The sequence below is a fragment of the Gavialis gangeticus genome, unplaced genomic scaffold (genome assembly GCF_001723915.1).
Source record: "Gavialis gangeticus isolate Ggan-Ray unplaced genomic scaffold, GavGan_comp1, whole genome shotgun sequence".
NCBI classification, from domain to species: Eukaryota; Metazoa; Chordata; order Crocodylia; family Gavialidae; genus Gavialis; species Gavialis gangeticus.
The window spans coordinates 129,507,737-129,520,224 of record NW_017729024.1 but is presented as its reverse complement, the minus strand read 5'-3'; the positions used below and the strand labels follow the sequence as shown (position 1 = coordinate 129,520,224).

Genomic DNA, 12,488 nt, shown 5'->3' with positions numbered 1-12,488 from the left:
CTGGTGCCCAGTGCCAGGTGCCCCAGAGTCAGGTTGGGATGGGTGGGTGGGGCTCTTGGAGGCTATGGGGAGAGATCTGCATCTCACAGGCCATCCCTGTTCCCAACGTGGTGTCCAACCCCAGCCCTGACCCTCCTGCCTCAGCTCAGGCCATACCAGCCCTTCTGGGCCACCTCTAGCCCCAGCTCCTCCCATGGCCCAGCCCCTGCAGCTTCGCTGCCACCAGCACCCTCTTCCCTTAAGGCTGTTTCCTAGGCCTGTCTCCAGGAGAGGGAAGTGCTGGATTCAGAGGGGACCTTGTGAAGGTCATGAGAGGCAAATTCAGAGCCACAAACACCTGATAACTACTGTCATCCTCTGGCCCTGCAAGGCTGGGGTCAGCAGAGAGTGTCCAGGGGGTTTGTCCCCCACCACCCCTGCAGACCAGCACTGTGCAGTCCTGGAGGAAGCTGGTCTTCCTTCTCACCACCCTGCCAGGTGAGTCCATGTCTCACTCCCCTGAAATATCCCAAAGCCCTTGAGATCTCAGAGAACTCAGCACATTCTGAGCCTGACCAGAGGATCCTCAGGGAGCCCTCAACATCTTCCCATGTGCCCAGGCAAGGACTGGCATGATGCTTATTCTTACCCTATCTTTGTTATAGGAGCCCGTTCTCTAGAGGAGGAGTTCAGATGCCCAGCAGGGGGTTGGGGGAGGTAGTCTCTGCACCTCTCTGCAAAGCCTCTGGATTCACCTTTTGCAGCAGCTCAATCAACCAGCTCCATCATGTGCCTGGGAAGTGGCTGAAGTGAGGGACAGGAATACGTGACTGGTCACAGCCTCACAACCTATGACAATGAGGAGGTGAAAGGGCCTTTCAGCATCTCTAGAGAGGACTGCTGCAGCACCATGCACCTGGACGTGAGTAGCCCAAGAGCAGAGGACAGACAGTCTTCCTAGCTGCCATCAGGAGGTCTTCAGAACTCAACACTGGTCCTGGCTCTCCATATGGGAGTATTTTGGGACCACTGGGCACATCTACACAAGATTAACCATGCAGCGTGTACATGTGTCTATTAGAGTGCATAAAACTAATAAACTGCAGCAGGGTAGGACTTGTAAATACACTGCTGCTGAGTATTTTGTGCACAGTGGCACACAAGTAGACACTGACCAGCTGGCTGGGGCATGAGGGTGCTTCCATGCTGGGGCTGTCTGCCAGCTAGCCCTGCACTGAAGCATTCTTGTGCCCCAGCCAACCCCTCTGCAGCACATTGAGCCCAGTTGACCCCCTGGCTCCCCTGCCAGCTTGGACTGCTGTGACTTGGCTCAGTGTGATGTGATCTGGGTGCACTTGCAGATATGTGCCCAAGAGCTTTGCCCCCTAATGGCTCGTGTAGACGCTCCCCCTGAATCTCACTATGCTGCAAACAGGACCTTCTTTCCTGGGTCTGTGGGAGCCCTTGGAAGCAGCACATTAATTTAGTATCGCCTTGATATTGCTCTGCCTTGAACCAAGGATAGGGAAAGGACCAGTATGGCTCCATAATATAGGGAACACAGTAACAGAGAAAATGAAACTTGGGCTGCCCGAATTCTCTTGGACAAATCAGTTTTAAAATTTTAGAATTGGGGGTCTGTATATATTTTGATAGTTCCACAGAACCTTGGCTCCCTGGCCCCAGGCCTAATCTAGGGTGTAGATCTGGTCCATGTCTTTACAGAGCAGAAAGATCCCAACAAAAATGGCACTGAGCCTTTAGCATCATAAGAGCCATTTCAGCACTGGCTAGTAGGGCTCTGCAAAATTTTGCCAGCTGTTTCATTTTGACACTGTTTCAACTCCTTTCAAGCTTGAAACAGCAAAATCAAACGAAAATGAAGGACTTCAAAACAGCCTCCAAACAAAATGAGGGCAGTCAAAATGTTTTGCAAGCTTTGAAGCATTTTGAGTTTCAAAACTCAAGCTAGGGTTGCCTGCAGGGACACAGAAAGCAAGGAGAGGGAGGGGGAAGAGGGGGGAAAGGAGTGCTCTCATATTGACTGTATAGCTGGCCAGTGACTGTCATCCTGCTCCAACATCCCTTCCAATTCTGGTGCTCTGGGAGAGGGATGGAAAAGCAGCATAAAAGGCAGCACTGTTTGATCTTCACTTCTTTCTGTCATCCATGTCACAAGTTTTGCTTGTCAGCAGCCTGAGGTGCAGTTTCCCAGAAACCTCTGGACCTATCTTCCTGAAACTTGGCAGGCTTTGTGGCCTCTGCAGGGGCTACCGTCCCTGCATGTTTCATCTGAATCAGGCATGAACTGACAAAGTTATAGGCAGTTTTGTGGTTCCCCATTATAGCCTATGGGCAAAAGGTCCAAACACCGTTGAAACAGCGAAACAGTTTCAATGAAATGAAATGGAACAGTGGTTTCAAAATGAAATGAAACTCGAAACGAAACCCTGCCCCATTGAAACAGCACCATTTTGTTTGAACTTCTATTTCACACAGACCTGTCTACATGTTCATTAACATGCTTTTGCTACCATACATTAAAATTTAGTACCTCTAATGTAAGGTACTAACCAAATGCACGAGGCTGCCCTAATGCACAATAGCAAAAGTGGACACTTTTAGTGACACTTAATGTGCAGTAGCTTAATTTTACTGTCCATTGGCATATTACCACAGTTTTTGCTATAACGCTCTACTGCGCAGTAAAATAGGCTACTGAGCATTAAAGCACACACAGACATGCCCAATCAGTGTTTGCAGATTGCTGCCATTAAATCCAGGGCTCTTCACATACTAAAAATGATCTATTCCTGCAATTTTTTCCCAAGAATAGATAAAGCTTTGGAGTACTCCAGCTACCCAACAAGGAATCTCATTACTGTTTCTTAAGATAACTTCTGAATGAGGTGTTATGTGGTAAAAGTTTTGGGGAAGAGAAAAAAAAAAAACAAAAACAAAAATCAAGAATGATTTAACTTGGGGTTTCTTGCTTGACTGCTGTGAGTAGGCAGCTGCTTTGCTACGAACATTACTTATTAGACTGAACCAGATGGTCTATGTCTTTGCAATTTGTGTCTCTGTATATACATGCTAGCTATAGAAACTACCTTTTATCTGTGTTTTTATGTACCAAACTCTAACTGCATCTCAGACTTTAATGTTACAACAGAATACAAACATTTTTTCAGAAAATAAGGATTACATTTAAATCATATTAGTAAATCTGGTAGAGTGGCTAAGTGTACTCATCGATTTATATCATGTAAGTCAGGTTAAATTATTTCTAAATTGGGGAGGGAGACATGGGTAGGATGTAAACTTCCCCTGCAAGGAACCAGCTTACATCCCAGCTAATGCGTTGGGTGTGCAACAGGTTGTTTTCTAGATCCTTTTATTTGCTCATGACTCTTAACTAGCTGTCCCTCACACTTACCTTCACCTCCCACAAGTAAAGTTTTGTACTACCAAGGTGTGCAAATTTCCGATTCAAATTGCTTACATGTTCAACTACAAACCCCAGTTTGTATTTAGGAATAAAACCTTTGGGCTGTTTCAGGTTACAAACCAAACCACTGATGTAGGAGCACAGAAAAGAACTTTGGACAGACACAAAAGGTGTTACAAAAAGTGTCTTAATTAGATGCATTTGAAAATACAAGGAAATTTGTCTAGAAATAAAACAGCAAAATTCTGTTTCATTATACAGCACAGAAGCCATTTGATTCTGCATACTGACCATGCATTATGTGATCGTGTGCCCTAGTGTGTATTGCCATAGAAAAACTACCTAGAATTATCTCAGTGCAGCTGACAAACCGACTATTATCAGCTCAAATGGCATCATGTTATCAGGCTGCCACAGTTTCAATAGTTGCAACAAACTGGAAGGTTTGTAGACAACATACAATTAAGTTCTACCAAGAATAACAAATGGATGGATGTCTTGGAGGATAGGATTTATTTCCTCCCAATAACTTCCCATTAAAAATCAATGGAATTACATATAGAGAGGTGGGGCCCTAAGGAAGCATACTGCTTATCCTGTGTCTATCATGCTGCTGTTTTAATATAATTAAAGTAATAAAAATAGAACAACTTCACTAAGAATTAAATATTAAAAAAGTTATAAAAAGGCATCAGCCAACATTCCACAGTTAAACTATTAAAAAAATTCAGGTTTTTAGAAGGGAAAAAAGCCATCTTCATATATAACCACTGACTAGTGGTTTGTGTGAGGAGGTGGGAGTTTGTTTTGTTTTTACAGTATATGAAACTCTGCTGGTTCTTCCATTTGACACAAGCCTGGCAATATTCCGACTTCAAGGTCCATGGAGGTGCAAATAGTTGCCAGTTCTGAAATTCAGGCTTCAGTGTGAATCAAACAGCAAATGGTTTCTTCAGACTCCCTTGTAAAAGCATTTCTTGTTATGCTCAAGAGTCTCATAATAAAATGTCCACTCTTCTTCTAGAACTAGACTCAGTAAGTCGTCTTAGTGGTGTTGGAGCTGGAAGAGTAAGAACGGGATTTCTTGGGATATCTACTTGATGAGAGAGAGACTTGCATCCTCTTTGTAGTTCGCACACTTCTGCAGAGAAGAGCATTTTTAAGGTTATCCCTGAAGTCTTTTGAAATAAAGTAGTAGATGAATGGATCAATACAACTGTTTAGAGTAGAAAGACAAAGTGTTGTTATATATGCTGCATAGACATTGCTCTGGCCATGGGTTTTGATCATAAAGTAGTGCACTACAAGAAGAACATTACTAGGTGTAAAACAGATCAAATACATTGATAGTACTGTAATTATGAGCTTGATGGCTCTTTTTCGCTTCTTCCCTGCATTTACATCAGTGATGGAAGCATTCAGAGTCTTAATCATCAGTATGTAAGCAACAGCAGTGAGAAGGGCAGGGAACAAAAAGACTCCAATTGCTAGAGAAAGGAAATAATTAAACATGTCATGAGCCAGAACATTCTCTGGCAGTACATCATGACAGGTAGTGATATTAAGATTTGAAATATATGCTGTTTGATCAACAACATACAATGGAACAGTGCTCAGCAAAACCAGGATCCATATAGCAGCTGAAATTCCCAGTGCAAATTCAGACTTCTTCCTAGAGCGCAGTATAGGATTCACTATGACCCAGTATCTCTGTACGCTGAGACATGTCATAAAAAGAATGGAACAGTACATATTTCCATAAAAAAATCCAACTAGTACTTTGCAGAGTCTTTCACCATAGATCCAGTTGTTGCCATTTATATGGTACGCGATCTTCAGAGGGAACCAGATAACAAACAGAAGATCTGCCAGTGCCAGGTTTGCCATATAAATCACAGCTGGGTGTTTCTTGTTTGTTCTGAAGAAGAAGACCCACAGTGCCATGGCGTTGCTTGGTAACCCAATGATGAACACAGTGATATAAATTATAGGAAGGAAAACTGTAGTCAGCTTTCCTGTGAGGACTTCTATTGCAAAGTCATTCACAACATAGGACTCTCCAGAGGCATTATTTGTAGTTTCAACTTTATGACCAATGAAACTTCTTCCTTTTGTAGTGTTTCTCACTGAAAAGGAAACAAAATTAATTAGTATAGCATTACTGATGGATGTATTTTTTTTCCTTGGAAAGAAAAGAAATAACTACAACTTCCAGAAAGAAGATATCTTATAAATAGGAAATAAGATCATTGCTAATTGAATCTCCTCTTCTTTTTTATTAATTAACCAACAGCAACTTGTTTATGAAGTCACAGAAATCAAACAAGTGTTTGCATATTCAGTTTCCATACATGGGACAGATAAAGATGAGACAAGAAAATAATATGTACCAATTAAAACCTAACTCTTTGAAACTTTAAAATAAGTAACTAAATTAAAGGAAACAAAATGTGAGGCAACTGTAAACACATAAAAGGCTCCTCCCTACCCCCCATCAGGGCATTTCTGGTAACCAGTACAGCTATGCTAATAGTTTTCCTAACGTAGACAAGTACTTAAGCCATTCAGTCTTCAGTCCAAAAAAGAGACACAGTCTTAGCATTTATAACATTTGGGAGGGGTTGGGGGAAAGAGTATCAAGCTAGACAGGGAACCAGGAACCAAGACAGCATCCAGAGAAATTGCCCCAGTCACATCACTACCAGGCTCCCTGCATGAGTGCAGATAAGTTACCATATTTTCCTCACATACAACAAGCAGCTTCCTCTCCAAAATGTCAGACACCCAACACTGGGGTGCACATCTTAAGCGTGGAACTGTTTTCTTTGCTGGAAAACAAGGGAAGCCAGAGATGTTGCATGCCTGTTCAGCTGCCAAGATGGCTGCCACTTGTGTCTGGCTCAGCAAAACAGAAGGGGCAGAAGTCCTGTGTTAACTCTCTCATAGCTATAGCTATTAGCTAGGCACAGTAACTTGCATCTGAAGCAGCGAGTGAGTTGCTGGTAGTATCTTGATGAGGCTTGTGATGCGGAAACAGTACTTTATTTACAAAAAGAGCTACTTGAACTTGCTAGCGTCTCCTAGGAGGACACACTTCTAGGCCACTATGTTCCCAGGAGGACTTACCGTGTCACACAGTTGGCTATGACTGGAAAAATGTTTTTGGAAGGCAGAATATAGGAAAAATACAAGAGGAGGCATGTTTTATTTGGGTGACATGCTGCGTGCAAGAAAATATAGCAGTCTGTTTCTGCTCAGTTCCCCCACCTATAAAAACAGATATAATTTGGTATTTCCATAAGCATGATGTGAGGAGAGTTGTTTGGGAAAAAACAAAACCAACCCACATTTAAGAAAGGTTTAGGTGCTCAGATATGACAATAAAAGGGAACTGTATGGGTACAGGAAACAGACAAAGTTGCATCAGTGCTGCTTAACCCCAGACTAACCCCTGAACTGGTGGGCCCTACATATCAAAGCTAACCGTTCAGCAACAAACCCTACAATATGTCTACTGTATAATTATAGCACATGCTTTCTTATTTTGGCAGGGGGGCAATAACTGCCTATATGGTAAGAGCAATCCTAAAGCAAGGTCTTTAGGATTCAAACTGGTTACAGTACCATACTCCAGGTTCTGATCCAAGGGGGTGTTTTTGTTAAGAGATATAGATGCCCATATCTGCTCAAAAGTTGAACAAGTTAGATTTGTATATAAAAAAAAAAAAGGCCTCACACAAGAAGGGCTGGTTTCCTCCTCCAATTCACAGGTTAGGGTAGTCAGGTGGCTTTTCTGCAGCTCTGCAGCCACTACTCCAACCGCTGGACTATGAAAGCAGCTATAAATTTGAACTCATAGCAATTTAGCATCCTTAAGGTGTACCCTGACATAAGGAGAAAGGATGGCTGAAGCCACATTTTTATTATTGATAGTTACAGTAGGTGTCTGCACAGATTCCTAGGTAAAACAGAGGAACCACAAGCAGCTTGCATGATTTATGACAACTTCCTTGAAGACCGAGTCAAAGGCCAAAGCAGCCAGAGATCTTTTGTGGTGCTTTAACCTTCCTCTGACATCCCCCGAAACCAATAAAAGGTCTCCTATGGCAACCAAACAGCTTTACTCTTTCTACTAAGGCCTTGACAAAATCAGAGGTAGTTAGCTGTGTTAGTGTGAAGTCAATTAGAAGGCAGGGTAGATATGTACCTTTAGAGAGTAATGAAATAAAATTTAGTTGGGGGGGGGAAGAGGGAGGAGATGGAGCACGCACATTTGTGAACCCAAGTTCATTTCATCAGATGCTGTGAAAGGACAGCATAGAGCAGCATATAAAGTAGAACAAGTAATTAGAATACAATAGCTGAGAAAGTATGGGGGGGGAGGGGAGGGGAGGAGAGGGAGGCAGAGTGGCTGCAAGGCAAACAAGCAAAGAACCCATAGGAACAAGATTCTTATCCCTGATTAAGCCATACTTAACAGTCCAGTTTGTAGATCATTTCTTGTTCCTCAAAGTCAACCATACATTTTTCCTCACCCTGGGATACAGAGTGCCTTTATGAACTCATTCTATAGTTAAGTGACAGCTAAACTTTAAGTAATAACATGTCAAGTTGTCAATGAGAAAACATTTTCATGGAATGGGAAAGTTAGTAGGAGACTGCAGCTATAAAACACAGAAGCAAAGGAAAGAGCCGACAGTAACAGGCTCATCACAACAGCTCATGAACAGTAAGCACATTTTGATAAATAGCCAAGACTGTTTAGTTTAAATTCTTTACTCCTTTAAGTATTTACACTAAACAGATAGGTCTTTCACACATGAGTTTTCCACATTCCTTCACTCTTCTATAACTTCCCAAAGAAGAGTACAATATGATGTTTCCTGCTAAAACGCAAGTCACAAAGTTGTTTACACAAATATCTACGCTGGTGGTAATCAGGGTGTTCAATCAAATTAATCTAGCTCAAGAAACCCCACACATTTACACTCCCAACATCTTTTTTCCTAGCCCAGACAAAGGCACATTTTTGCAACTAAATAATCTACTCTTTTTTCTTTTTTTTTTTTTTAAATGGTTTAGCTATATAGACAGTTTATACTGAAAGATAATTTGTTTTACTAAGATAAACCATTACCCCAAACAAAAATAATCTAGAATGGCTAGAGCATGTTTTGACAGTATAAGCTGTTTCTACACTAGGGCTTTAACTAACCAGTCTTGTCAGTTATAAATGTAATTTTACCCACCCCAAACAACAGAGCTATGCTATATAATAAAATTTAATTTTTCTTGGCAATTTAAAAGTGCTCCACAAAATTCTATTAGTTACATTGGCAAAGGCCCTTGTATAGAAGTTCTCATACCAATACAGGCTTTTCCTCTTTTCACCCACAAGCAATACTGATGTGATGATCACTTTTATAAAAGTAAATGCAGTGGTAATTTTCTTGCACAGATGCATTAACTAAGCTACAGGTGGTCACCCCGTAGCATACATGCCACAAGTAGCACAGGCAGCCTGCGTGTGGCATGGGGCAGATCAGGAGGAACAAAGAAGGCATAGTAGCAGATAGGGCAGGGAGCAGAGTAACAGAGGAAAAGGATCAGAATGGCACTTGGAGACAGTACAGGACTTAATTTATGGCACATCTGACAAAAGGCTGACCCCCCACTGAACAAAGCCTTAGGCACAGATACACCAGTTCAACTTTTTACAACTCAAACAAAGTCTACCTTACTCAGTGGGCGTTTAAGAGCTAGTGAAGAGTATCACAGTCTAGATAAGAAGCTCTCAAAACACAGGGCTGAGGTGCAATGTCAAGTAGCTTGTCAATCAGTAACCAGCTATACACCTAGCTGAAGTTTAATAATGCTTACATGTGAAAAACTTTGAAAACTTCTATCATGAAAGCAAAGGTATTCTTCAGTGAAAACCATAACATCTATATAACCCCTCAACCCCCTCCTCCCAACCCGTATCTTAGCAAAGATGAATAGGTGATTAATATCAATACAGATGATAAACATCTAGTTATGAATGAAATTATCAGCACTCATTTTAAATATTTCTCTTCCAATACACATCAATTTCATATTCTGAATTTCAATATCTAGGTATAACATTGATTTGCACGAATTCAGCCTTTTTTATGTAAATTACAGTCTACATGCATTTCATGCTGAAATCATTTGGGGTTCTAGGTGAGGATAAAAGGAAAGTAAAGGGAGAGTAATAAAAGTTGTTTAGCAGGACAGACTTGATATAATTAACACTCTATCCTGGTGTAAGCAGTGCTTTGTTAACCAAATGAGTTTTCTGTCTATTGTACTGTGCATTTTGTATTGCATTCCATAGCAATTGAGAAGTTTCGTCTTTCAAACAGCTTCATTCTTGCAAGTTAACCACACTAAATCAGTCAGCCAACCTTCCTTTAAGGAAACGGGGTGGAGAGTTCTCTCTGTCAACACAGTTAACATTTGTAAGGAAGATATAACCCAACTGTAACAAGGTTGCATACCGAACTAAAGTCCCAACTCCACTGCAATCACATAAGCATAAACATACCACACAACAGCTTTAAATTAATCTAGCTACATCTGTATTAAGCCCAGTGTAGCCATTTTACCCAATTCCTTGAAAAGTGCAGCATAAACATCCCTTAAGGCCTCAATACCTTTAAGCCTCATTTGCAACACGGTCAGAACTAGATTTCCTTAACTTTGCAGTGTAGGTTACCAGCCTAAGTCAGGGAGAGCCCAAACCATTGCATGTCAGTCAGTCTCCTGCTAGCAGGAGATGTAGATATTTAATATGTCTTGGTTGAACTGCCTGTCATATGACATGTCAAGAAGGTATTTTATGATATTGGTTTACACACTGATCAGCTCTTCACAACAAGCCAAAGTGATCTAATTCCCCTGGGGACAACACCTTCCCCACCCCACTTACCCTCCCTCCTCCAAAGTCCTACATTATGAGCAAGGCAAGAGACTAAACTACACACTCACAAACATTGACTCACAAATGTTAGCCAGCCATCCTGCCCTACTAAACATGGCTATTCCCCCCCCAAAAAACAATTAAAACCAAACACAGTTGTAAGGATTTAACAAATCAGGTTTAATTTTGAAACAGAAAAGAAGAAAATAAGCTAGGTAGACACTTTTTTTAAAGCAGCTTTATTTCAATTTAGCCTTAAAGTAAAATAGTTAAATCAAAAGAAGCTATTTTATATTCTGAAAAAGACTGTCCATACAAGTCTTCATAGATTTAACCAAGTTGTTTGTGTTTAGACAATGCTGGAGTTCCAAACTGCGGGACAGACAGGGACCTCCCAAAGCCTGGTGATCAGCATGGTATTTATATGACTATCTATAATGTAAAGTAGATTGAACTTGTATCCACACAGAAAGAATTCAACAGGATGGGCGATGCTAAAGGAGTGCCCCATGGGGAGGGGGGAGCAATTAATGGTTTCTGTTGTGAGCTACTGAAACTTGCACTTCAAAGCAGTGAAAAGAAACCAGATTTAAAACCAGAAACAGTAACAGAAAAGTGGGAAGTAGCAAAGTTAAGCAGAGGCACTTTGGAGGGCCCTGCCCCTCCTCAGGAAGAGGGCCGTCACCCGAAATGTGTAAAACTTATCACACGTCTATCATCTTAGCACCCTTGGCAAAAATAAAAGTTGGCGCTTATGACACTAAGGATTGAAGGGAAGCCATATTAAAAGACTTGGCATCAAGGTCACAAACTACAGTACAATTCATTATTATAACAACCCCCTGCCCCTATTTAACACCACCACAGCAGAAAAGATGTTTTCATTATTATGCTGCAGTGAATTGCCAGATCCGATTAGAGAGAACATGATCTCAGACCAGCAGAGACTCCCTATGCCTGAAGAAGGGTGACTGGGCCCAAAAGCTTGCCGAAAACTTTTTTCCATCAACTCAGTTGGTCTAATAAAAGACATCGCATCTACCCGAAGAACCTGCCTTTGGTGAACTCTTCCTTGGGTCCCACGAGGTTCCTTATAACCAGACAGTGGTACAGGGTGCAGCTTTCCCAAGGCAGGCTAGGTCCTTACTAAGTCTCAGTCATTTAAGGTTGGGACAATGCACCTCCTTCCCTAGCTGGATTCACACGCTGCCTCTTCTAGCGCCCAGCCTGGCCTAGGTATAGACAAGATAGGCCGAGAGAGAGGAGATAACCGGGCTGTTGGTAGGGAGGACTAACAGGACCGAGGGCAGAGCAGCACTTTCCAGACTGCGTGGCTGCGAGCGGCGCGAGCTTTCGTAGGCATGATTGGGCATAACACGAAAATACGTTTGCACGTACGCACGCTCCCGGGGGCCAAGTGGCTGCTCCTACTGCCCAGCCCCGGGCACAGCTCCCTCTGAGCCCCGCGCCCCTACGCGCACCCCGACCTGCGCTGCTCAGAGCGAGAGCGGGGCCGGGGCCGGGGCCGGGGCCGGGGCTCCCCCACCCCAGCACCGCCCTCGGCTGCGCCCAGACCCTTCCAGTCCCCCGAAGCCGGCGCGCCCGCCTCGTCTCATCGCGTCTCACCTGCGCTTGACACAACGGCACCCGCCGCCAGCAGAAGCAGCAGCTGCAACCCGCACCACCCCATCCTCCCTCGCGCCGCGCCCGTCCTGGGCCGCCGATACCTGCTTGGGGCTGGGCCGAGGCACCTGGGCGGGGGGCGGGGCCTCCCGAGGACACGCCCCCTGCCCGAGCGGCCCCGCGCCCTGTCCCGCCTCCCTTCGGGCCCCGTCCCACTCTCGAGCCCCTCAGCGCCCGGCTACGCGGTCCTCAGCCCGGCGCGCTCTCCCCCCGCGACCGTTAGCCCCAGCTGGAGAAATCAGGAGCCAAACTCCAAAGCATTTGGGATTATTTTAAAGGAAGATTTCATTTGGGGGCTCTTTTTCGTTGCCCTTTTCGAGCCGGGGCGGGGAAGTAAAGACAAATAGGTGGTTATTTGAATGTTGTTTGCCTGTTTGCATAGAAAACCGATCCTCAGGATACCAAGGCTCAGCCAGGGTGCCACGAGACCCTGGG

At 43.4% G+C, this 12,488-nt stretch overlaps 1 protein-coding gene across 2 annotated transcripts; it reads right to left on the bottom strand.

Annotated features, from left to right (window-relative positions):
- Nucleotides 1-3,089: 3,089 nt before the first annotated feature.
- F2RL1 (F2R like trypsin receptor 1) lies at nucleotides 3,090-12,071 on the bottom strand. Of its 2 annotated transcripts, none has more exons than XM_019517720.1 (2): nucleotides 11,997-12,071; nucleotides 3,090-5,553 (listed from the first exon to the last, which is right to left on the bottom strand). In XM_019517720.1, the coding sequence occupies exons 1-2, from the start codon at nucleotides 12,058-12,060 to the stop codon at nucleotides 4,460-4,462; spliced, it is 1,158 nt and encodes a 385-aa protein (XP_019373265.1). In that variant the 5' UTR covers nucleotides 12,061-12,071; the 3' UTR covers nucleotides 3,090-4,459. The 2 variants fall into 2 exon arrangements, with proteins under 2 accessions (XP_019373265.1, XP_019373266.1); XM_019517721.1 differs by lacking the exon at nucleotides 11,997-12,071 and adding an exon at nucleotides 11,518-11,660.
- Between the last annotated feature and the right edge of the window lie 417 nt (nucleotides 12,072-12,488).

Coding starts and splice junctions, on each gene's coding strand:
- F2RL1 (XM_019517720.1), bottom strand. CDS start 12,060: ATGGGGTGGTGCGGGTTGCAGCTGCTGCTTCTGCTGGCGGCGGGTGCC. Junction 5,554..11,996: donor TGCCGTTGTGTCAAGCGCAG/GTGAGACGCGAT, acceptor TTTCCTTTTCAG/TGAGAAACACTACAAAAGGA.